The sequence below is a fragment of the Notamacropus eugenii genome, chromosome 3, assembly GCF_028372415.1.
Source record: "Notamacropus eugenii isolate mMacEug1 chromosome 3, mMacEug1.pri_v2, whole genome shotgun sequence".
In the NCBI taxonomy this organism is placed as follows: domain Eukaryota; kingdom Metazoa; phylum Chordata; class Mammalia; order Diprotodontia; family Macropodidae; genus Notamacropus; species Notamacropus eugenii.
In genome coordinates this window covers 327617494-327643894 of record NC_092874.1, presented here as the reverse complement: position 1 = coordinate 327643894, position 26401 = coordinate 327617494, and the positions used below count along the sequence as shown (strand labels likewise).

Genomic DNA, 26401 nt, shown 5'->3' with positions numbered 1-26401 from the left:
ATTCCTTCTAGCTGTACTATTAGTGGTACAGTTTTTAAGAACTATGCGTATCATCTTTCCATGAAAAGATGTAAGTAGTTCAGTTCCATTGAATCCCTTGTGTTTTCTTTTCCCTTTTTACCTGTTTATGCTTCTCTTGGGTCTTGATATTGGAGATCAATTTTTTTGTTCAGTTTTGCTCTTCTCCTTATAAAAGCTTGAAATCCTTCTATTTCTTGAATAACCATTTTTTCCCTTGATGTATTATGCATAATTTCATCAGGTAGGTGATTCTTAGTTGTGGGCCTAGTTCCATTGCCCTCCAGATTATCATGTTCCATGACCTCTGATCCCTTAAGGTTGCAGCTGCTAAATCCTATGTAATCTTGACTGTGGCTCCTTGATATTTGGATTGTTTCTTTCTGACCACTTGCAGTACTTTTTCCTTCACCTGATAGTTTTGAAATTTGGCTATAATGTCCCTTGGGAGTTTTATTTTGGAATCTCTTTCCTGAGGTGATTGGTGGATTCTTTCAATGACCATTTTGCCCTCTGGTTCCAGGACATCAAGGCAGTTTTCCCTGATAATTTCTTGAAAGATACTTTCCAGGTCCTCCTATCAATTATTTCAAGTAGTCCAATGATTCTAACATTTTCTCTCCTGGATCTCTTTTCCAGATCAGTTGTTTTTCATAATGAGGTATTTTACATTTTCTTCTATTTTTTTCATTTTTTTGAATTTATTTGATTGATCCTTGATATCTCATAGAGTCATTAGCTTTCACTTGCCAAATTCTAATTTTGGGGAGTTGTTTTCTTCTGTTAACTTTTGTACTTCCACTTCTATTTGGTCAGTTGTACTTTTTAAGGAATTGTCTTCTTCAGTGAATTTTTACATCTCCTTTTCCATTTGACCAATCCCACTTTTCAAACAACTGTTTTCTTTTTCCAACCTATTGACTCTTTTCATAATTCTCTTGCATCACTCTCATTTCTATTTCCAATTTTTATTTCATCTCTCTCATATGATTTTTGAGCTCTTCCATGAGCTCTTTCTGGGCTTGAGACCATTTCTCATTTTTCTTTGGGATTTTGTCCATAGTTGTTTCGACATTGTTGCCTTCTTCTGTGTTTGTGTCTTCCCTGTCACCATAATAATTTTCTATGGTCAGATGATTTTTGTTGTTGTTTGTTGCTCATCTTTTTTGGCCTTTTTCTTTTCTCTTAAATTTGAACTCTGCTTCCAGGATATAAGGAATAGCCTCAGGCTTCTTGTGCCAGGGGCTGCAGGCCCTGGATGTTTATCTGCCCTGAGGCCCACAGGGGTCTCTTGTGTCTGGTACTACACTGAGGCAGTAGAGTGGGGGGGGTGGCTGGCCCTGTTGGAGGCCATACAGGTTTGATAGCTTACCTAGTGCTGGGCCAGCATCCTAATGCTGGCGTCTGTTGTGTGCTAAGGCTGATGGCGGTGTTTCTGCATTTTCCCAAGGCTATGCCGAAGCATGTGGTAATCTGACTGCTGGTGGCTGCCTGTTTGCCCAGGGCTATGCTGAAGCAGTTGGTGGTTCTAAGAGCTGGAGTCTGCCCATTAGCCTGCCTATATTGAGGCACATGGGGGGGTCTTGGTGTTGTTTGCCTGCTGTACCACACTGAGGCTCATGATTCCTTGCTGGTTTGCTGAGGTAGGGCTTGCTGCTGACTTCTGCTGGTACTTCATAACCTGAATTGCATTCCCCTTTTACCTGAGTGAGACAGACCTTTCTTGATAAAAGAAAGATTGCTTGAAGCCATCTTTTTGCTGGTTCTACTGTTTTGTTTGTTTTGGGGCACTATTTTATGGTTGTTTGGAAGGGAATATGGGAGGGTTATAGGCATTTCCTGCTTACTTTACCACCTTGACTTCTGGATGTCATCTATGATACAGGCAATCTCAATGGAGAGTTTTATTTATGGAGAGTGCTTTAATTGTAAAGGCATTCCTTATTAATTTACCTTTTAGTGATATAGGGGAGACATTAAGATTGCTCAAATCCTGATATTATCAATATTTGTTAAAATTTCTTATATCCAGCCAGAGAATAAAGGTGGGACTATGGGTGGCAGCTGTGGGGAAAGGGTGGTGCAGAAAGGGAAGGCGTAGAAGAAGGATAGAATAAGATTCACTGTCACACAGACCTGCCACAACTCAGGGGGTCTCACTTTAGAGAGCCCTACTCTAGAGAAAATGTATCAAGGGTACCATATCAGGTAACAGGCTGAATGCAGAAAGGATGACCTGCCCTGTTCTATAATCCTCAAAACAGCTCTTTAGATTACTGGAAATCACTTACCAATCCCTTTTGCCACTGCCTGGAGTTTTTCAAGTGTCCTGCTGATCATCACAACATTTAGTCCACGTTTTGCTAGCTAGAGAGGTTTAAAAAATGAGATTATCAATAGGAACAGCTTCTTGTTTTAACAGATAAGTGCAGGGCTTTGCAGCAGCACGATTATAACAATCAATGTCAAGTCCTTGCTTAAGCCTGCTGTTAGACTGTGGGGATTCCCAGAGTCAGATAGTCAGGTCGTTCAACATGGAAGACGGAAGGGGCAAAGTAGCCATCAATAAATGGGAGGCTCTAAGGGAATGACAGGACATTTTCCTGGCAGTAGTAATTGGTGGAATAGGTAATAAATGAGTTAACATGCTACAACACATGGCAAAGCTAAAGTGCTATATAAATGCTGTCATCAGGATCATCATGTGGAGTCTCGCTCCTATTTGTGGGAGAATGTAGCATGAGTGAATGTGAGGAAGCAGAGAGTGTAGTGATTTAACTCAGCTGTTTGCAAGTAGGAGGTCTATCATCCAGTAGAAGAGACAGAGCATAAAAGTGAGTAAGATATGTTAGTATGTATGGATGAGTGAGCAGGAATGTTATTCATGTTGGGATCCTTGAGCAATTTAAGGGATCCTGGAGTCATATTATGTCCCTTGAGCAAATCTCCATTTAGGGAGCAGGGTAGGAAGGCAGTAGTAGGAAGTAGTAGTAGGAAGGCAGCCAGAGAGTTCAGGGTGTGATCTGTCCTAATGATCCCCACAAAGCAACTCAACATCTTTTAAGGTATGGTGAAGGAGCCTTGAAAGAGATTATTAAATTATTCATCTAGTTTTGAACTCCAGTAGCCTCTTCCTAGAAAAAAGGAACTCAGAGTGGTAGAAGAGGGCTCAAGCTCAAAGAATGAAAACAAGAGAGACAGAGGGAAAGAGACATAGAGAGAGGAGAGACAGAGAGAAAGAGGAGGGAAACAGAGACAGAGATACAAAGACACAGATCAGAGAGAGAGAATCAGAGCGAGAAAAAAAAAAAAAAAGAGGTCTGTGTCATCTGGATCTCCTAACCAGAACGTTGCAGTTGTTCCTTCCAAGTGACTTTGATATTAGGACCCAGCAGTTAATTCACTATATAATGTAAAATGGCAAAATCAAAGTCCTGAAATGCTGATACTCACAGGGTCATAGATTTAGAGAAGGAATGGATCTCAGAGATTATCTCGTCCAATTTCCTCATTTTACAGATAAAGAAACTGAGCCCTGTGGGCGGTAAAGGAACTGTCCAGTGTCACAAATGTAGTGAGTGGCCAAACCAAGATTCAATTGAAGGTTCTCTGACTAAAAATCTTTCCATTGCACAAACCTGGCTACCAACTAAAACCTATTTACTATTATGTACAATTTCATTTGACTGGACAAATGCAAGAATTTTATAACTGTCCATAGAGACGTCCTGCCATCTTGTAGATAATGTTCTTGATCTCTCCAAATTTATACCTTTCCCCTCCTCAAATTATCATGTATGTGCATGTTACATCCTCTCAGATGAATATAAGCTCCTTGAGGGCAGAAACTATTTCCAGTTTTGGTAGTACCAATGATGCGCACAGTGCCTTGCACATGCTGTTATTGTCATTTAGTCATTTTTCTCAGTCGTGTCTAACTCTTCCTAATCCCTTTTGGGGGATTTCTGAGTAAAGATACTGGAGTAGTTTGCATTTCCTTCTCCAGCTCATTTTATACATGAGGCAAGCAGGGTTGTGACTTGCCCACAACTAGTAGGAATCTGAGGCTGGATTCGAACTCATGAAGATGAAACTTTCTGATTTCAAACCCAGTATTCTATCCATTACACCACATAGCAGGTAATAGATAAGTATTTGTGGAATAGGATTGGAAACATCAGTCTAAGAAGCAAGCTGAAAATAAAAGCTACCAGCAAATAGTAGTTGTACTTCAAGTGAAAAACAAATCTTAGAGTATATTTTATTTTTAAAAAATTAATATTGTTCATACATTTCTTTCCCATTCTACTCATTCATATAAACAACAATCATTTTTTTTTAATAGCCTCGTTTTTGACTGGCAAGAACTTTATCTGCAAGGATGAAGTATTTCCATAAATTGGGTGGGCTTTCTTCTATTTCTATTACTAAAGTTTCATTTTTGGAATGCGGAAATTCATGAACACTATTTTGAAACTTATCTGTAGGTTTAAAATATATTTTAAATATTCAAGCAGAGCAAAAACCTCAGAGGTGGGAGGGGACACTTGGCTCATTTAAGAAATAAACTGAGCAGACCAAATTGGTGTTAAAACTACAAAGCTTATCGAAGAGTGGTTTAGTTCTAATGGAATATGGTTTTTTCCTCTCAAAAGATAAGAAGATAATTGATCAAGTAAAGGAATTTGCTTACTAACTTATGATTGGAAGGAAATTATTCATAGTGTTGAACAATACACAGAAAAGGAAAGAAAGAAAGATCATTTTTCTTTTCTGTTTGAGAATTGAAAAAAAAAGACACTCAAGTAATAGGAGATATAGAAGAAAGTGGTTTGAAGCCTCTCATGTGATGATCAAGGCATTTTTCTTTCATAGGAAAGAGTCTAAACAACTAGTGAGAATTAAACTTTTTAGAGAGTCTTCCCAGTTACAATTCTCAATTAAAGTAACCAGTTGAATAAAAGGCTGTGAGACCTTTTAATGCCTAAGCTGTACTAAAAGTTCCTAGGCTTTGCAGGAGCCAATATTTAAAAGCATAATAACTGAGAGGAAGTGAAGGTGTGCATGGGAGTAAAAAATAAAATGAATACTTTATTGAATAACAATTTATAGCAGTTGAATTAATGACAAAGATTTAAGCATATAAACCATAGGTGTTTGAATTCCTTTAAATCTTGCTCTGTATTATATCTTGCATGAACTATGCTTATAATGAATAATTGGCTATTTCATTAAGTAATTTTCCTTTTATATTAATGAAGGTGTGTGTGTGTTTTCATCAAGCATGAGACTAAACCATGTTTTTGTATTTCTGTTTACGTATACCAACTGTGTATACGTTATTGCTAGACCTATGCCAAAAGTCCCAACGGATCTCCCGTTGGCAACTGTCTTGATTGCAGGAATATGGATAACAGATTCAGATTTGGAAAAGACCTCAGGAGCCATGAAGCCAAACCCCTCCGTTTTACAGATGAGGAAACTGAGGCACAGAATATCATCTAAGAGGAACTAAATGACTTTATAGGGCTGGCTTTAAAAACCCAAATGCATTGGGGGACAAAATTGTCTCAGTTATTTAACAAGTTGCTATGCTCAAAGTATAGCTGTACAGCATCAGGCAGGAAGACAGTGGCCATATATCCCTATACAAGTAGTCAAATTACCTGCTTTGGCAGCTGTGATTTCTTGCTTTTATACTTTCTTCCCCACACCATTCCCAATCTCTTCAATACAATTAGCTTTTCTGGAACCTTTTTATGCTTAAAGCTTAGAGTTTGTGGAGATGAGAAGGGAATACAGATTCATGGGTTTGCTTTCTGTATGTGACTTCCTCCGCATCCCTTATGAGGACAGTTGCCAGGGCAACCTCTTAAGTCTGTTCCCATGAATGTATTTAGTAGCACTAGGAAATAGACAGAAGGTTGGTATGTGTGTCTTTGAAGTGATCAGAAGTCAACCTATGTGCTATCTTGAATGTGGTAAGAGTGGAAGAAGAGGTAGTGGTGAGAACAAGGGTGCCCTTTGAGTGTGGTCTGATAGGCAGGGTTAAGTGACTTGTCTAGGGTCACATAGCTATTAAGTGTCTGAGGCCAGATTTGAAGTCAGGAAAATTAGTCTTCTTGATTCCAGGTCCAGCACTCCATCCCTTTCCTGCTTAGCTGCCCTACAGCTTAAACCTACAACACTATGTTGTTTCCTCAACAATTCTCCTCTAGTTGCCAAATTAGTATTCCTAAAGCACAGGACTGTCTCAGTCCATGACTTGAGAAGATAGCTTCCTACTGCTTCTAAAATAATAAAGATATAAATATAAATATGTAAAGATAATAAAATATAAATTACTCTGTCTGGCATTTCAAGGCATTCATAGTCTGGCTCTGACCTCTTTTCCCAGATTAAATTGACATCAGTCTCCTCACACACTTTACGTCAATAAGAACTCACTGTGCTCCACATACTGTACTAAGTCCTGGGTACACAAAGGAAAGTGCAGTTCCTGAACTCAAGGAGCTTATCTTCTCACGGGGATACCACATGTGAACAGCTTTGAATGCATAGTACAGCATATATTCAGAGTAAATTGGAGATTATCTCAGAGAGAAGGCCCTGGCACTGAGGGGAACTAGGACAGGCCTCTAGAAGAAGGTGGGGTTTGAGCTGAGACTTGAAGGAAGCCAGGTAAGACAGGACTTTTCAGTCAAATTGACCTACTTGCAGTCCCGTGCATGACATTTCGCCATGTCTTTGCCATCTTTGCTCAGAATTCAATTCCTGTTCACCACTATCTCTTGGGAACTGAGTCCCTTCACGGCCCAGTTCAGGGGCTACTTCCCCACCTTCCCTGCCTCTGTGGGTCCACCTAGCTGTTAACGCTCACCTGCCTTTCAGTTACTTTGGAAATAATTTGTATTGACCTATGTGTCTACTCTAGTAGAAAATAAACTGCTTGCGGGAAGGAACCATCATCCTTTTGGCTGTGCATTCCCAATTCTATGAAGCAGTACTTGGCACATAGTATCTACTTGATAAATGCTGATTGAATGAGTGAATAAACGAATCTCAACATGTACAAATATATCTCAATATATACAATGAGGCAACAGTGGAAAGAATGCTGAGCCTAAAGATGAGAAGACCCCAGTTCAACTCCAGCCTCAGACACTTAACTAGCTGTGGAACCTTGAGCAAGTTACTTAATCTGTTTGCCTGTTTCCTTCACCGTATAACAGAGATAATTATAAAACCTACCTCCCAGGGTTGTTGTGAGGATTAAATAGAAATAACACTTATAAAGTGCTTACTGTGTGCCTGGCACATAGTAGGTGCCACATAAAGGACAGGACCATTTCAGTCCACGACTTAAGAAGATTCAATGGCTCTCTACTACTTCTAAGATAATAAATATGTAAAGATAATAAGATATAAATCCCTCTGTTTGACATTCCAGGTCATTCATAATCTGACTCTGACCTATCTTCCCAGGTTAAATTGACATGAGAGTCCTCACACACTTTATATTAAAAAGCACTCACTGTGCCTTATGTACTCTGCTAAATGCTAGATATACAAAGAAAAGCAAATACAGTCCCTGAATTCAACAAACTCATATTCTAACGGAGGACACAACTTGCAAATAACTAGGAACATGTAATATGACATATATTCAAGGTAAATTGGAAGAGTCAAGGAGACTGTGTTTTCCGGATCTAAAGCCCAGTAAGCAAGGTGTACCCTGAGTTTGGCATGACAACGGTCCTTTGCACTCATCCTCTGGTTGATCTTACCCTCTGGCAAATCACAAAATTATTGTTTTGTTTGACCAGCACCACGTATTCTCTGAGCTCAGTCAAGCATGAACAAGGTTGGACAAGTCCTGTTCATAAAGCCCTGCTCTGAATCAAACTTGTCATATGATACAGCTCATTGTGAAACCCTTGGTATAAGTATTGAGATCTCTCCACACTGCCTTGAGTCCCCCCATTAGGAGAGGGGCCCCGGCACACATCTCCTTGCTTACAAGCTGTTTCCCTCCCCTTAAAATTACATTTGTGTTTGGATTCCTGACTCTCCTGTCTCTAGCCTGTTCTGTTCAGCTCTGGCCATCCACAGGTTAGAGACTAGTCATCTCAGAAAAAAGGCACTAGCATTGAGGGAGACTAGGAAAGGCTCCTAGCAGAAGGTGGCATATGAAGTGAGATTTAAAGGAAGCCTCAACTGTAGAAGGCAGATAATAATAGTGTCTACCTCCCAGGATTATTGTAAGGAATAAACGAGATAATACTTGTAAAGTGCTTAGCCTGTGCCTGGTCCACAGAAGGTACTATGTAAAGGTAGGCTAACATTATTATTAAGAGACAATTAGTTGTCTCAGTGGATAGGAGTGACGGAGTCACTCCTGGAGTCAGGAAGTCCTGAGTTCAAATACAACCTAAGACACTTACTAGCTATGAGATCCTGAGCAAATCACCTAATCTCTGTTTGCCTTAATCTCCTAGAGAAAGAAATGATAAACCACTCTAGTATCTTTGTCAAGAAAACCCCATAATGGGGTCATGAAAAGTCTAGGCAAGAGGGGATGAGGGCCTGAACTTCAGTATTAGACATGCAAGTAGAGAGGAGGTAGGTTGAAAAAAAATCTGACATTCTGTACTATACACGACATAAGCTATCTCCTTTGATCCTCCCATCAATTCATTAAAGAAGGTGTTGTTCCCATTTTACAAATGAAGAAATGAGGCTCTGAGAGATACAGTGTCTTCTCGCCAAGAGTTCTACAGATAAGTGTGAATGGTGAGATTTGAATTCAGGCCTTCCTATTGCAAGTCCCCTGCTTTTATTAGCTCTGATAAAGTTCAATCTACATGTCTTGGCAATCAATTAGATGTGGAATAGGGAGATGGTGAAGGAAAGACCTAGGATGATTGTGAGATTGTAAATGGTAGGCTGGTTAAACTGGATCTGCTCTAAAAAGGATACCAGTAGGGATGTTTATTCATATAGTGATTCCCATACCAACACAAGGGATGAGCCACTTATCCAAAGACAGGGATAGGGTATAGTGGAGTGGATTCAAGGCACTCCAGGTCAAGACTAGGTTTACTGGTTAAGGACAAGCTGCAAAGCAACAATCCAGTAAATCCAGAAGATTTGAACAAAAACAATTATAAAATGATTTCCACTGAGGACAGGGCAAGAGGAGATAGTGCAGCACAAATGATTAAGTTTAGTTATTAGAGAAAACTTCCTTGTTGACTTATTTTATATTATCTCTTCCATCCACCAGAGCCTTTGCACCTTTCATCCCCAGGAGTTAGCAAATTACTTATCCAAGAGACAAATCTGACTGGGTTGCCTGTTTCTGTAAGATCAACTGGAGAGTGAAGAATTTTTTTTCTTAGCCGACAGTGTCTAGGGGCTGAATAAAAATGTAAAAATCTTATTTAGCTTGAAAATCACATCAAAATAGGTAGAAAGAGGGATTTGGTCCACAGGCTCTAGTTTATTGACCCCTGATCACGCTCGTTAGTGGTCTTTGTAGAATCAAAGATGTAGAGCTAGAAGAAGCTCGAAGGATACTTAGCCCTCCCCCATTTTACAAATGTGTAAACTGAGGCCCAGGGAGGTGAACTGACTTGTTCAAAGAGTTCCTTGCACATCTCTTACGTAATTATCATTCTATTTTTATTACACAGCACACAGAAAGTACATATCACAGACCAGATCTGAACCTGGGTCCCCTGATGACAGAACCAATATCTTTCCAATGTACTCTTACTCTGCCTCCCTTCAGTATTTCTCCTTTCTAATATAGCCTTCATACTACTACCAAATTATCTTCCTAACTCTTATTCTGATCATGTTACTCCACTGTTCCAATTTTCAATGGCTCCCCATCACCCACAGAATAAAAGCCAAATTCCTTAGCCTGGCATTCAAGACCTTTCACTACTTCCCCACAAGTATTGTTCACTCCCCAAGTTTTCCCATTCTTCTTGCCTTTATTTACTGCTTCCTGCACCTGGAATGCCCTCCTTATTGAGTACTGACATCCTATCTATCCTTTAAAACCCAGATCAAATGCCAGGTCCTCTGTGAAAGCCTTCTTTGAAACCTCTTCATCAGACTGATTCTTTCAGTTGACTCTATAGCACTTTGCACTCCTTTTACACACTTGTCATTCTCATTTAGATTACACTCATCTCTGTACCCATATTAGCTTGATTGTAAGCTCTTGGAGGGCAAGAATCTAGTATCTACCAAAGTGATAGGAACAGATGTAAGTGCTTAATCAATACTGATTGAATGAGTGAATAAATGAATGAAGAATGACTATAATGCAAGGGAAGGAAGTTCGAGGGAGAATTGACGGGACTCAAAAGAGAGGCAGAGAGAGAAATGGAGAGAGGCAGAAAGAGACAAAGACAAAGGGAGCCAGGGAGAGATGAAGCTTTTTCTCCTTAGTTCCTCTTATAACCTTCTGGGAGACAGAGAAAGTCTTTGGTAAGAATCTGTCCTCTATGATAATCAATGGAAGAGGTCATTGTATATGCTCCATGGCACTATCCTTTACATAAGATAAGGGTAGATGTATTTTTTCTGGACTAGTCTGAGTGCTATATAGTCCAGAGTGAGGGGGATAAATTGGATAACCTTTTGTGTCTATAATATGACAGCCCAAATGAGAGTAGTTTCACATCTTCAACACTGGACATGCATATACTAAAACAGTAGTGCCCCAATTTATGTAAACCAAGTACATGAAAATCTAACTAAAAAATAATAAATTGAAGGAAAATTCACACCATCGGACTCATTTTCCGTGTTCTTGTAAATAACCTGCTCTCCTGTGATGCTTAAAACATGAAATCATTTACCGATATGGATTCATAATTTTTTGGAGTATATCTATTATCTAAAACAAGATGAACATAAGTAAAGCCTCTCAGAGGCTGTAAAGGATCACTATTTAATAATCAATTTGCCTGGATCATCTTAGAAGAAACCAGGCTGCTGGGATTGCACATAGCTAGGTTAAGGTCTTGAAGTTAGTTCCCATCTGCAGCTGTCTGTCCTAAATTTTCCTCAGAACAAAACACTAAGTCTGTTCAATCTCAAAGCTGACTCCCTGCAAAGATGCCCCAAAGTCCTATCTATGTACACTGAAAACCTTTCCCCCACCCTTGAGACTCTCAGAAACAATGGAAAGAATTGTCTGCAAAATCAGAACCTTTGTTTCCCAATTCACTTCTTCAAACTCCGAAAGGGGAAATTGTCCATTAAAGGCATTGTGGGCAACCATTTGCATTCTCAGCACAAAAGATGCTCTTAGCCAAGTAGGCTTCCTAAGCTGCTCTTTACTCACTGTTCAGCTGTTCCCTAGGGCCCCAGCAAACATTTAGACACTCTAAGGTTTTGAAAGCTCATTTTAGGGCTGCGTGTGAAATAGTCAGAGGGAAGAGGAGGAAACCCCCCCCCATCTTCAAAACAAAGAGAACTCTGATTGTCTGGGGGATGGCATTGTTCCCTTTGTCTACCCAGAACAGGACTCTTGTGTATTTCAGCGATGATCAAGAAGACTGGCTCCCTATACACTGGATTTTTCCAGACCCCCTTTGCAGAAAATTAAGGTTTTTAAGTAAGCTGACATCCCAGCTTTCATTCTTGTACAACAATTCAAAACATGAGTAATCATTATTATGATGAATAGCCTTTCTGGAGTATGTGTGCGTGTGTGTGTGTGTGTGTGTGTGTGTGTGTGTGTGTGTGTGTGTGTGTATTTTCAATCCTATCCACTGCGCTGCAGGTTATTGCCTCTGGAGTCTAGGTAAATGAACAGAGATCATTTATATTAATTCATAATGGGTGATGGGGAAGGAAGAAAAGAGGGGGCTGCCACTACCTGGCAACGGTTGAAAAGAAAGAGTTTAAATTCAGGTGTGCATGTGTGGGTCGAAAGGGAGAAAGAGACATTAGATTCTGAAATGGATAGACCTCTGTTGTTGTTCATTTATTTCAGTCATGTCCGACTTCTTGACCCCATTTGGAGTTTTCTTGGCGAAGATATAGGAGTGGTTTGCCTTTTTCTTCTCCAGCTCATTTTACAGGTGGGGAAGCTGAGGCAAACAAGGTTAAGTGATTTGCCCAGGGTAACATAGCCAGTAAGCAATGAGATTGGATTTGAGCTTATAAAAATGAGTCTTCCTGATTCTAAGTCTAGGGCTCCATTCACTGCAAAACCTAGCTGCCTTAAGGCTGAACCTTGAGAGCGATTTCATACACCCTAGGAAAACTCCTTTCTCCCCTCCAAAAAAAGGATTTTCTCCATTTGCCTAAATGTTACAAATGAAACAAAGCCTTCAGTTTCATTCTAGCTCTAGTTATAGATACCACAGGAGGGAATGCCTTCACTTGTTTATATTCAGAATAGGGTGTAAATAATTGATGTAGACTTTCCTAAGTGTATATTTGAAGTGGAAGAACGTCACTCTTGAAGGACAGAGAAGTATGGACAGTGGAAAGGGGATACAGAAAGAAAAGACTGGGGTTATAGAAAACCAATTCTATCTCTACTACAAATTTGCCCAGAATAAAGAACTAGAAAAAGAAGACAAGGTAAGAATGTGAGTGACTCCTAGGAAAGGAGTGGTTCAAAGAATAAATTCACAGTATCCTCCTATCAAAGAGTCAGGAAGCTATTTGTGCTCCAATTCAGCCTCACCTTAAGAAATGAACCTGGAGAATCACATAGGAAGGGTTTGATTACCTCAATAAGCAGAACTTTGAAAGAGGTTTCTGGCCTGGGACCAAAAGCAGAATAGAATAAAGGAGACCAACAGACATGTCAAAGTACCAGGAATGGGACCAAGGCCAGAAAGAATTCGGAACCACAGAACCCTTTGGAGACAATCCAGCTTGAAATCTATAATTCAACCTTGTACTGCAACTGGCTGGAGAGCTTATTCTGAAATTTTCATTGTGAATATTTAGATGTTGGAAATAGAAATTACTACAAATCAGAGCTTGATTTATTTTGCTGATTATCTAACAGGGATGGGGAACCTGTGGCATCAAGGCCACATGTGGTCCTGGAGATCCTCCAGTGCAGTCCTTTGACTGAATCCAAACTTTACAAAACAAACAAGTTTGAATTGTCAAAGAGTCACCACAGGTTACCCTGAAGAAAATGGTAATAAGGCAGATTAAACTTGAAAATGTATGGTGTGTGCTTATTTTTGGAGAGTTACTTACTAAACATTTACCAGCACACCTCTGACTGTATACCTATATAATCTGCCTACTCACATATTGAGTTTGTTCTCCAAGATTCTCACACTGTAAGTATTCGTACATGTTAAATGGATGACCCTAATAGAGTGCTGCTAGAGGAAAGAGGCAGAAGTTATAAAGGGTCAGTTTTCAAGATCACAGTGGGAAAAGTCATCTCCATCCCAAGTCCTTAGTAGGTTATTAGAGCAGAGCCCCTGACCCACAGAGTTTTGCCACAATTGTGAAGACAGGCAACAAAATATTGGCTCTTTTCTTTCTCTTACATATCCTTCATGACATTTTCACCAACTAACTCTTAAAAAAAAAAAAATGTATGAAGTATGAGTCATTCCTGCTACCGAGATGACACTGAACATTTTTGTGACCTACATTAACAGATTCCCCACTGACCATGGAAATTAAAGTTCAATCAAAGAAAACCATTACTAATAATTGACCTAAAAAGACTGATTTCAGTGACTAGGAAGGAGAAGGAAGAAATTATAACGCTTTTATTTGTAACCTGGGCAGTTTAGATTATCCTGCTCTAAGAACTGACCTGAAGAATTTACTGCTAGAAAAATATGGAGAAATATGACTATTTTACAGGAAAAATTCAAATAACTTTCTCTTTAGTTAATCCATCCTGGGATGCTATTAGATTTGGAGCAGGAAAGGACCAGTTGAAAATAAGCTAAATAGATAAACTAAACGGGAGAGATTTGCCTTTATATTCTATCTCTGACATTTACCAGCTGTATGGCCATGGGTAAGGCATTTCACACCTATGAGTCTCAGTTTCTTCATCTGTAAAAGACTGTCATCTTCATTGTTCCCATGTCACAGTGTGAGGATCAAGTGAGATAACGTACGTAAAAGTATTTTGCACATCTTAAATCGCCATATAAATAAGAGAGATTGTTATATCATGGGCAAGTCACAACCTCCAGAGGTTTCATAATTAGGAATCCAAATACGCCACCTACTTCAGAGTTGTTGCAAGGAAGGTGTTTTGCAAATCTTACAGCACTATGTGGATGTAAATTATTATCATTATCGTCCTCATTTTACAGATGAGGAAAGTGAGCTCTACAGCAGGAAAATGACTTACTGTTATTCAGAATCTCACCACTAGACCTCTAGTGTAGGACAAATGCTCTTTCAGTTACTCATCTCCTGGGGGGCTTGTTTTACAGTGTCTGTTAGCATGGGAATAACATCAAATCTTTTGAGAGATAATTAAATAGAATTTGTGTGTTATAGAAGCTCTCAGAAGTTTCCAACGTATGATCTGAGTTAAAACATGCAATATGAGATCACTTAGGCAATTTGCAAAAAAAAATTAAAATATTTTTAACAAATGATACTAAATCTTAAGACAATTTATTTGGTATGGAAGAGTAAAAAAGAACTTGGAAACCAACTTCATTACAAATTTTATGGCTTTGCATGTTATGGGCAAAAATCATAATACTTATTGTTACAACAAAGCTTCATTTAAGAATGAACTATTTTTCCCCAATTGATAAATGGTCAAAGGTTATGAACAGGAAGCTTTCAGAGGCAGAAATTAAAGATATCTATAGTCATATGAAAAAATGCTCTAAATCACTATTGATTTGAGAGATGCAAATCAAAACAATGCTGAGGTACCACATCACACCTGTCAGATTGTCTAACATGACAGAACAGGAGGACAATAAATGTTGGAGAGGATGTGGCAGAGTTGGAACACTAATTCATTGTTGGTGAGGCTGTGAGCTGATCTAACCATTCTGGAGGGCAGTTTGGAACTATGCCCAAAGGGCTACAAAAGTATGCCTACCCTTTGACCCAGCAATATCGCTCCTAGGACTGCATCCCCAAGAGATCATAAAAATGGGAAAGGGTCCCACATGTACAAAAATATTTATAGCAGCACTCTTTGTGGTGGCCAAGAACTGGAAATCAAGGGGATGCCCATCAACTGGGGAATGGCTGAACAAGTTATGGTATATGAATGTAATGGAATACTATTGCGCTATAAGAAATGATGAACAGGAAGCCTGGAAAGACTTATATGAACTGATGCTGAGTGAAAGGAGCAGAACCAGGAGAGCTTTGTGCATAGCAATGACCACAGTGTGTGACAGTTTTTTTCTGGTAGACTTGGAACTTCATTGCAATGCAAGGACTTAAAAAAAAATTCCCAATGGTCTTTGAAGGCAAAAATGCCTTCCACGTCCAGAGAAAGAACTATGGAATTCAACTGCAGAACATAGCAGACCATGTTCTTTTGTATTACGTTTTGGTTTGTTATACAATTTCTCCCATTCATTTCAATTCTTCTGTGCAGCATGACTGTGGTGAAAATGTATTTAATAGGAATGTATGTGTAGAACCTATGTAAAAATTGTATGCTGTCTCAGGGAGGGAGGAAGAAGGTAGGGGGGAGAGAGGGAAAAAGAAATCTAAGTTATGTGGTAGTGATTGTGGAACACTGAAAATAAAATTAACAAGATAAAAAGAATGTACTATTTGTCCAACACAATTTCATAAAGTTTAGTAGGGAAATTAAAACTACTTATGCTGCTTGGGGCCATAGAAGAATATAGTCTAATAGAGAGAGAAGAAAATAGTTAAATCTCAGTCAATGAACAATTGTGTTGTTGTTCAGTCTTTTCAGTTGTGTCCAACTTTTTATGACCCCATTTGGAGTTTTCTTGGCAAAGATACTGGACTGATTTGCCATTTCCTTCTCCAACTCATTTTACTGATGAGGAAACTGAGGCAATAGGGTGAGTGACTTGTTCAGGGTCACAAGCTAGTAAGTATCTGAGGCTGGATTTGAACTCAGGTCTTCTGACTCCAGAGCTGACATTCTATCCACTGTGCCACATAGCTACCCCTAATTAACTATAACTGAACAATAAAATAACAATAGTTGAATATATACATATATGCATATCATATGCATGTATGTAATTTGCAATGAAATTTACACATATTAATTTGAACCTAAGGACAATATTTATAGTTGGGGTAGGTACAATAAGTATCATTATCTCCATTTTACAGATGGAAATATTAAGGCTTATAGAGATTAGGTGACTTCTCCAAGGTCTCACAGCTAGTGAGTATCAGAGATGGAATTCAAACTCAATTCTACTGGACTTCAAGTCTAGCACACTTGACTCTAACATGCTATGCTACACCACAAATGAACCAACATACTAAGTACTTTTTAGCTCTTTCTGTAGGATAGGCAATACTTACCTAATCTCAAGAAGTTTAGGTGGAAGAAATGTCAATATCTTTCAAAAGTTTTTTTTTTTAATTTTCTCTTCCCTACCTCTACTTATCCTTCACATAACTGCTGCCCATAATGTTTGGAATGGGTGTTGCCTCAAACAAATCATGACTTGGGAAAGAACTTAGCTTAAGAAGGCCAAGGTCTCCCACTGGATCCAGGGCCATCTCCAGTTGTCCTGATCTGTATCTTGCCCTTGAAACCAGATGACTCCAGAGTAGAGGGTAAGGCTGGTGACATTGCACAGTCTTGCCTCACTTAAATCCAATTCACTTGCATCTCACAGCATCACCTTCCTGATGGCGTGATCCGTCAGGAAGGACAAAGGACAAGCAACAACAACCTCAATGTTCATGCATAGATTTTTGTCTTTATTTCCATATTACAATTTCTGGCAGATAGAAGGCATTTATTTAATAAGTATTTGATTGAATTGAAAATGCCAATGTTATTCTTCTATTCAAAAATCTTCATTGCTCTTCTAATTGCCTATTAGGTAAATTTCAAACTCTTTAGCCTAGCATTCTGGACTTTCCGTAACCTGATGTCACTCTACCTTTCCACTCTTTTGCCACTCACCTCCACACCAGCCACATTCCAACCAAACTGAGCAGTTTCCTGGTCCCTGAACACATGTGCTCCCACACTTACTTTGTCTTACTTTTTTCTATCACAACTACTCAGAGGACAGACTCACCAGCCTACTCCCCTACTGCTCAATAGCCAGTGATCAGGAAGCATCTTGACTTAAAGCCCTGGGAGCAATCGACTACAACAAACAGATATTTGCAAGCTGCATTATCCACAGGCAGCTGTCTCTCTTGTTTAAGAGTTCTCCATCCTAACCATGTACTCCTAAATCTTCTCCTTCCTAATTACTTTAGAGAATATTTGTATTTTCTTTGCTAATGACTTTTGAAGTGGTTGACCAAGTGATAACTTTCAGGACAGTGCTCATTCTTTTTAAGGATTTTATCCATGTGCACTTAAGAATGGACCAACTTAATCCCTTACAGGGAGATAGAAGGTTTTGAATTCAGGTGCTGGTGATAATCCTTGGGATGGGTGAAGGGGGAATATTTTCATCTAGAACAATCAGGCAGTTGTAGATTTCATTACTACACACTCCCATCTGCTGATATATCTCACAATTATAAACTTATTTGAGGTTTACAAAGTGTTTTCCTTGACAATATTGCTGTTGTTCAGTCCTATCTGACTCTTCATGAGCCCATTTGGGGGTTTTCATGGCTTTCTTGGCAAAGATATTGGAGTGGTTTGCCATTTCCTTCTCCAGTTCATTTTACAGATAAATTAACTGAGGCAAACAGGGTTAAGTGACTTGAACAGGGTTTGACAGTAAGGCCTTGAGACCAAATTTGAACTCATAAAAATGAGTCTTCCTGACTCCAAGTCCAGCACTCTATCCACTTCACTACCTAACTGTCCAACCTCATCTTATAGAAATGGAAATGAGCTCCGAGGGATTAAATGATTTGTTTGCAACCATATAGCCAGGAAATGTCAGGACTGGGGCCAGAACCCAAGTTTTTTTTAATCACCAAGTCCAATGCCTTTTCCATTGTTATGCTGCTTCTAAGGTAGGTTTGAGCCTGACAAGAGTACAAGCCATAACTTCAGATTCAAATACCTATTAACTATGATAAAGACACAGGGAAGAAACCTCAGAGCCCCAACATTGACCTTGGGCACCAAAGCCAATTTCTTCCCAGCACAACCTGCTTACCCTTTTACTGTACAGTTTTCCAGAATTAAGCTGAGTGGACTTCTGGGAGCCAAGATGGTAGAGTAAGTAATAAATCACTGTAACTCCCCCACATCCACCTCCAAAAAACCAACCAACCATAAAAATAACACCCCTGATCAAATCCTAGACCAGTAGAGCCCACAAAAAGATAAGAAGATTGGTCTTTTATAGCCTGGGAGACTTGGAGAATAGGCAAGAAATGTCAGGTAAAAGGGGAGTGTATGCCAGGAAAGGAAAAATTCCAGCAAGCCAGCAGTATGCCTCATCTCAGCAAACCAATTAGGAGATCCTGAACCCCAGTGCAGTGGAGCAGGCAAACACCAACCCTTGTGTGTCTTAGCATAATCAAGGGCACCAGCAGACTCCAGCTCTGAGAACACGAAGAGATGATACTTGTAACTCAAAAATTGTATCATTAAACTGCCCTGATATTCTAGAACCAGAGGGTAAAATAGAAATGGAAAGAATTCACTGGTCATTTCCTGAAAGAGATCCCAAAAAGAAAGCTCCTAGGAATATTGTAGCCAAACTCCTGCCTCAAGTAGGAGTCTTCCAGCAGCAGGACCTCCACATGTTTCAACACAGCCTAGGACAAACAGGAATCCTCCAGGAATCAGATCTCCCTGTGCTTCAGTGTATCTCCAGGAAAAATGCAGAAAAATTCCACTGAGCCTCAGCACATGCCAGACACCTGCACTAGAACAACAGCTCATCACCAGGCAAGCTGCCAGACACCACAGTAGCATCAACCAACCTCCCTCTCCACCCTTGCAGTACAGGTTGAGACACAAGCGTTCCCATGGGCCTCAGGCCAGGATCAGAGCAGCACCACTAGGTAAACAGCCAGGGACAGCCCCTGGCACAAGAAGCCTGAGATAGTGCCCCTTCCAACCTGAGAGAAGAGCTCAAATTTAAAACAAAGGAAAAAGTCTTTTAAAACAAAGGAAAAAGAGGTGGGAGAGGGAGTAGCAGGGAGAAAAAAACACCAAGTAAAGATTCTGACCATAGAAAGTTATTATGATGACAGGTAAGATGAAGACACAAACTCAGAAGAGGACAACAATGTTAAAACACTTATGCACAAAGCCCCAAAGAAAAATGAGAAATGGTCTCAAGCCAGAAAGAAATCATAGAAGAGTTCAAAAAGGAGTTTAAAAATTATGCAAGAAAAGTAGAAGAAAAATGGAAAAAAGAAATGAGAGAGATGAGAATTATGAAAAAAAGTCAACAGCATAGAAGACTTAGCCAGAGGGAAAAGGAGATATAAAAATCCACTGAAGAAAACAACTGTTTAATGAGAACAACTAGTGACATTGGAAAAGAAAGTATAAAAGCTAATTAAGGAAAACAACACTTCACAAGTTCAAAGTGGGCAAATAGAAGCTAATGACTCTATGAGACATCATGAATAAACAAATTCAAAAGAATGAAAAATGGAAGAAAATGTAAATACCTCATAGGAAAAACAACTGACCAGGAAAATAGATCCAGGAAAGACAATATCAGAATCACTAGACTGCTTGAAAGTCATAATAAAAAAGGAGGACCTGGACAGCATATTTCAAGAACTTATCAAGGAAAGTTGCCATGATATTCTGGAACCAGACAGCAGATCAGGCATTGAAAGAATTGACTGATCACCTCAGCAAAGAAATCCCAAAATAAAAACCCCAAGGAACATTATAACCAAATTTCAGAACTATCAGGCCAAGGAAAAAGTACTATAAGTGGTAAGAGAGAAACAATTCAAATATCAGGGAATCACAATCAAGATCACACAAGACTCAGCAGCTGCAATGTTAAAAGATCAGATGTCATAGAACATGATGTTCTGGAGGGCAAAGTAGCTAGGACTACAACCAAGAATCAGCTGGCAAAATTTAGTGTAATACATCAAGGGAAAAAAAAGGTCATTCAACAAAACAGGATTTCAGGCCATCATAAAGAAAAGACCAGAACTATACCAAAAATTTAACCTCCAATATCGACCCAAGAGAAGCATAAATAGGTAAAAAGAGAAAAAAAAAACAGAAGGGATTCAATAAAACTAAGCTATTTACATCCCTACACAGGGAGATGATACTTGTAACTCAAAAACTGTATCACTAAACTGCTCTGATATTCTAGAACCAGAGGATAAAATAGAAATGGAAAGAATTCACTGATCACTTCCTGAAAGATCCCAAAAGGAAAACTCCTAGGAATATTGTAGCCAAATTCCAGAGTTCCCAGCTCAAGGAGAAAATATTGCAAGCAGCCAGAAAGAAACAATTCAAGGATTGTGGAAATACAATCAGAATAACACAGGATTTAGCAGTTCCTACACTAAAGGATCAAAGGACTTGGAATATGACCAGAAGTCAAAGGAACTGGGATTAAAACCAAGAATCACCTACCCAGCAAAACTGGGTATAATACTTCAGGGGGAAAATGAAATTTCAATGAAATAGAAGACTTCCAAGAATTCTTGTTGAAAAGACCAGAGCTGAATAGAAAATTTGACTTTCAAATACAAGAATCAAGAGAAACATGAAAAGATAAACAGAAAAGAGAAGCCTTAAGCAACTCATTAAAGTTAAACTGTTTACATTCCTACAGGGAAATATGTTGTTTGTAACTCATGAGACCTTTTTCAGTATTAGGGTAGTTAGAAGGAATATATATATATGTAGGTGTGTATGGGTATGTAGGTATGTGTTATTATATATGTGCAATTGTATATATGTACATGCGTTTATATGTATATAGGTTTATATACATATATACACATACATACACAGGGTGAGCTGAATAGAAGGGAGAATACCTAAAAAAATAAAATTTACTGTTAAATGGAATGTACAAGGAGTAAGAGAAAGGGAGAGGTAGAATGTAGCAAATTATCTCACATAAAAGAGGGAAGAAAGAGCTCCTACAATGGAGGGGAACAGGGGGGGAACGTGAAAGGGAACAATTGAACCTTACTCTCATGGGATTTGGCTTAAGGAGGGAATAACACACACACTCCTTTGGATATGGAAATCTATTTTACCCTACAAGAAGGCAAGAGGGAAGGGGATAGGAGAGGGAAGATAATAGAAAGGACAACAAATTGAGGAAAGAATAATCAGAAGGAAACACTATTGCGGGAGAATAGGTCAAGGGAGAGAATGGAATAAATGAAGGGCAGGAGAGGACAGAGGGAAATGTGGTTAGTCTTTTACAACACAACTATTATGACAGTGCTTTGCATTGCTACACATGTATGACCTATATTGAATTGCTTGTTTTCTCAATGAGGGTGGATGGGTAGGGAGGGAGAGAATATGGAACTCAAAGTTTTCACAATGAATGTTAAAAATTGTTTTAGCATGCAACTGGAAATTAAGATATACAGTCAATGGAGTATAGAAATCCATTTTGTCCTGCAGGAAAATAGAGGGTAAGGGGGATGGAAGAAGGGTGGGTAATAGAAGGGAGAACAGATTGGAGAAAAGGGTAGATGGGATGCATGCTGTCCTGGGATGGGAGGCGGGGAGAGATGGGGAGAAAATTTTGAATTCAAATTCTTGTGAAAGTGAATGTTGAGAACTGAAAAATAAATTATACATTAAAAACTGTATCACTAACAGTACAGAATAAACATAGACAGAGGTTATGGGCATAAGGTATTTCTGAGGGAAAGATACAAAAGACAATAAAAGGTGAAAAAGAGGAGTAAAATGGGTGCAGAAAGAAGCAAGAGGTAGAATGGGATAAATTATCTCACATCAAGCAGTGAGAAAGACCTATTACAGTAGAGGAGATGATGGGAGGGTGTGATGGGCTTTGCTTGAACCTTACACTCATCAGCAAATACTATATTACACCTACATATAATTTATATATATAATCTAGCCTCTATGCCTCCCAACACCTTATTCTCTTTATTATAAGGTACAATTTTTTATTTTTAAAAAATAAAACTGTATTGAAATCTTTTGATTTTATATTTTCTAAATATCCCCCTGCACCCTTTTACTTTGCCCCTCCCAAAGAGTCATCCCTTATAAGAATTATTTTTGGAAGAGGAAAAAAACTGATTGACACATCAAAAATGAAACATATATGCAAGGTTACACACTTGTGAACTCCAAGCTTCTGCAAAATCTGAAGGCTGATCAGAATGAGGTGCTTAGTGAGGGTTTTAAAGACTAGCGTTCTCTGGTCTTAATTCATAAGGTCTTTACCTCATCATAGTGATTCCCTTGTGGAATCAGCTGTAATAGCTTTTCATATAGTGTACAGGTTTTCTTTTGTGAGTTAGGACTGAAGGAAATGTCTAATACATTATTTTCTTGGTGATATGACCTTGGACATTCCTTTACAACATAACTGTTATGGAAGTGCTTTGCGTTGCTACACATGTATGACCTATATTGAATTGCTTGTTTTCTCAATGAGGGTGGATGAGGAAGGAGGGAGAGAATATGGAACTCAAAGCTTTAATATCTATCAGATTCTTATTGAGAAATGAAAACAAAACACTCCTTCTTTTGGTAAAATGACAATAGAGAATTTGGCAGAAATGTGAAGGGAAAGTAGATGGAATAATTTAATCCATGAGGTTTCCCATTAGTTTCAATTCTCTTTTAGAATCTAGAGGAGGGTAAGTAGGTTGAGTAAGGAAGGGTCTTACGTTCGTCATACGGAGGGAATGGTTAAAGAATTGGGGAATGTTAGACCTAGAAAAAAGGAGGCTCCACGAGGATACGACAGCTATCTTCAAATAGAAACCTCTATCTTTTACTTCCATAACTCTGTTTTCACACACACACACACACACACACACACACACACACACACACACACACACACACACACCAGCTGGCTTTCAAATTCTTCATTTATACTATAGGAATATACTAGAATATAAGCTCCTTGAGGGCAGGGACATTCACTTGTCTTTGTATCTCCGAAGTACTACAAAGCACAGTGCTGAACACATATTAAGTGTTTAATAAACACTTCCTGATTGAAGAAAAAGGTACAAAATCATAACTAGCATACTTTCCAGAATTATTAACCAGGCACAGAATAATTTGGGGCTGTTTTGGAGCCTTTTCTGTTCTCTGAAATAATACAAACTGAACAATTTCCAATTCCCATTCACTGACTCTCATCTATTTTTTTAACACCAGTAATTAGTGATTTGTTCCCAATTTCAAATTTTGCCTCAGACGCTTAATAGTCATGTGATCTTGGGTAAGTCACTTAACCTCTCAACCTTACCTTCCCCATCTGTAAAATAGGAATTATACCTATTTCAAAGGGCTACTGTGAAGATCAAATGGGATATATTAAGTGCTTTGCAAACCTTAAGCCCTACATAAATGCTAACTATTCTAATTTAGTCTCTATATATAGATACTTAAAATATCACCTACTGTACCTCAAGAATAACTGAGGTTTTGAGCCTAAGTGACTAAAAACAAGATGCTAATACCAGCAGAAACAGGGAAGTTAGGAAAAAGTTTTAGAGGGAAGATGAACCATGTAGAGACACCCATTGCAGTCACAGGAGTAGCTGATATCACCAAGTGAGTTTAGAGAGAGAAGGAAAAAGAAATTTTGCTTTCATTTAGAATTATGTTCAAATGGTTGGCCAAGGACTTTGCATACGTTCAAGCTTCAGTAAATATTACAGGTATTCATTCCCACATCACTGGGAGTTAGTTTGGTTTGGGGAGGAGGTTTTTAAAGGTTCTTAAAATTTGTCTGTTGTAAACTTAAAAAACCTCACAAAGCAAAAAAGGTTTTTTTTTCATATTTTGAGAAAAGTCTTATAGTAATAGATTAGGACACACTTCTAAAGGACAAAAGATAATATATGAATTTGAAGATGGTAGAATGAGCAAAAATAATAAATTATATAATATTATTATATAATAAAATATTATATAATAAAATAAATTATAAATAAAAAGAATAAATAAATAAATAAAAACAAAAACTCCATGCCAAGTGAGATTTTCTTATGTAGACAGAAAAGAACTGGGCATAGTGATTGAAAGACATCGAACTTCCTTCTGCTCTATTCTGCTCACAGGTCCTGCTAGCCCAAGGTTAATTCTGTACAAGAACAGGGAGAACTTAACGTACAAAGGAGCATACTATGTATTGATTTAACGTCTTGATCCAAAGCCATTATCGTTGCTAAGGGAAGCTCTAAGGAAATATAATTTGAGAGTATAAAGTTGCCTTGAGTGAGGTTTTAAGTAGCTTTAGTGAAATGTTCAGCCAATAAATGGACTTAGAGGTAATTGTTCCCTACAGTAACCATTCTCTCTGTCAGGGGTGATTTCCCGAAGTGCAATTCAAAGTGCAATTATTATCCATTATCTGATCACCAACACTGCTGTGTAGAAGTTGCTGATTGCTGTGATGCGACAGTTGGAGGCAGCCAAGCTATAGTTTGGGGGAACCTAAAATTGGCAAAAAAAATAGAAATGTACTTTTTAAAAATTCTCAAGGTCACTAAAAGGCTATGTGACAGTCATGTTTGTTAACATGGTCACACACTATGTGCCCCGTTCAATTCAGCAAGCATGTATTAAGTTTGTTTAATGTGCAAGTCCATGCTAGGGATAAAAAGGTGAAAAAATTCACTGCCCTTAATGAACTTGCATTATGTAGGGTAGTCTTTTGCAGTAGAGCAAAGGCTGTCTTTTACCTTCTTTCTACCCCTGCTCTTAAGTGAAGTGCCTGGCACATGGTGCTCTCTTATGTTTTTAACTGTCTGACTGACTTATTAATTGAATGCTCCTCTTGCCCTGGCTGAGGAGTGCAAGCAGGGAGGAGGGGTGAGGAAGAGGTAGAGAGAATAGCTCCATGGCCAAGGAGAAGCAAATCTCAAAACCTAATCTATTCCCAGAATCCCAAAATCATGGATCCCTAATATCCCAGAATTAGAAAGCACCTCAGAGATAATCCTTTCCTTAAAGAGAAGGGCAGTGAAAAGGAGCTGTCAGCTTCCCAAAATCTTAATTGGGGGAAGGGTTGATTGTCAGGCACGGAAGAAAAGGAAGAAAAGGGATGGGGGGAGGGAGAATACATGAATGAAATAAGATGAACTTCTGTCAATAGCAGTTCTCAGAGTGTGGTCCTTGGGACCCAAGACCCTTTCAGAAGTTCTCAAGATCAAAATTATTCTCATAATAATACTTAGACATTATTTGTCTATTAAAATATTCCTCCCTTTTCCAAATACATATCTGTGTGAATCCAGATTTTCCTTATATTCTTCAACCAAAACAATCTATCACAAAAGATTGAGTGCAGAAGTAGATGTGGGAATTCAGCTGTCTTCTATTCAGACATTAAAGAGATTGGCAAAAACACGTAAAGAAATGTCACTCCTCTAAATTTTTGGTTTTGGAGAATATAGGGTTTTTTTAAATAAAATTATGTTACATTAATATGCAATGGGCTTAATGAATTAATAAGTATTTTTAAATATGACAGTTTTAATTTCTAATATAATGAGTAGCAATAGATAGAAACCTTTTAATCTAAAGTTCTTTGGAGTCCTCAGTGATATTTAAGAATCTTGAGACCAAAAACTTTGAGAACCCCTGGGGTAGTAAATAACATTCTGGTCATGAATTCAGAAGGGTTTGGGTTCAAATCTCCTCTTATTTCTAATTCTGTCTTATTTCAGGCTCATGTAAAGTGGGCAAGGCAGATGTCTTTCTTTCACTAGTACCAAAGATGTGAAAGGTTCAAGTTGGGGTCAGTTGTGGCTATGGGAAACCTGGGACCTCTTGATAGTGAGTCTGGACAACTACCATAAAAGATGGTTCCAAGGTCTAGGACCTAAAGTAAGATAGAATTCCCTGGCTCTAGTCTTAGTTACAATCTTGAAAAGCAATGTAACGTAATGGAAAGAGAAAGAGATCTAGTCAAAGAAGCTGTATTGGAATCCTTTGTAACTTTGAGTAAATCACTTCACCTCCCTATGCCTCAGTTTCTTCATTTGCAAAATAAGGGGGTTGAATTAGATGGATTCTAAGGTTCCCCTCCAGCTCTAAATCATAGAA

The 26401-nt window shown here is 38.6% G+C and overlaps 1 protein-coding gene across 4 annotated transcripts in view; it reads right to left on the bottom strand.

Annotated features, from left to right (window-relative positions):
- Positions 1–26401, bottom strand: part of HSD17B3 (hydroxysteroid 17-beta dehydrogenase 3) — a 59665-nt gene that overhangs the window by 27870 nt on the left and 5394 nt on the right. For 2 of the 4 annotated variants that reach the window (XM_072596895.1, XM_072596892.1), the window contains exon 3: positions 2310–2385. The exons of the other annotated variants lie outside the window; for them this stretch is intronic. In XM_072596895.1, the coding sequence (XP_072452996.1) occupies positions 2310–2385 (76 nt within the window). The remainder of the gene's footprint in view (positions 1–2309; positions 2386–26401) is intronic. 4 annotated transcript variants of the gene reach the window in all.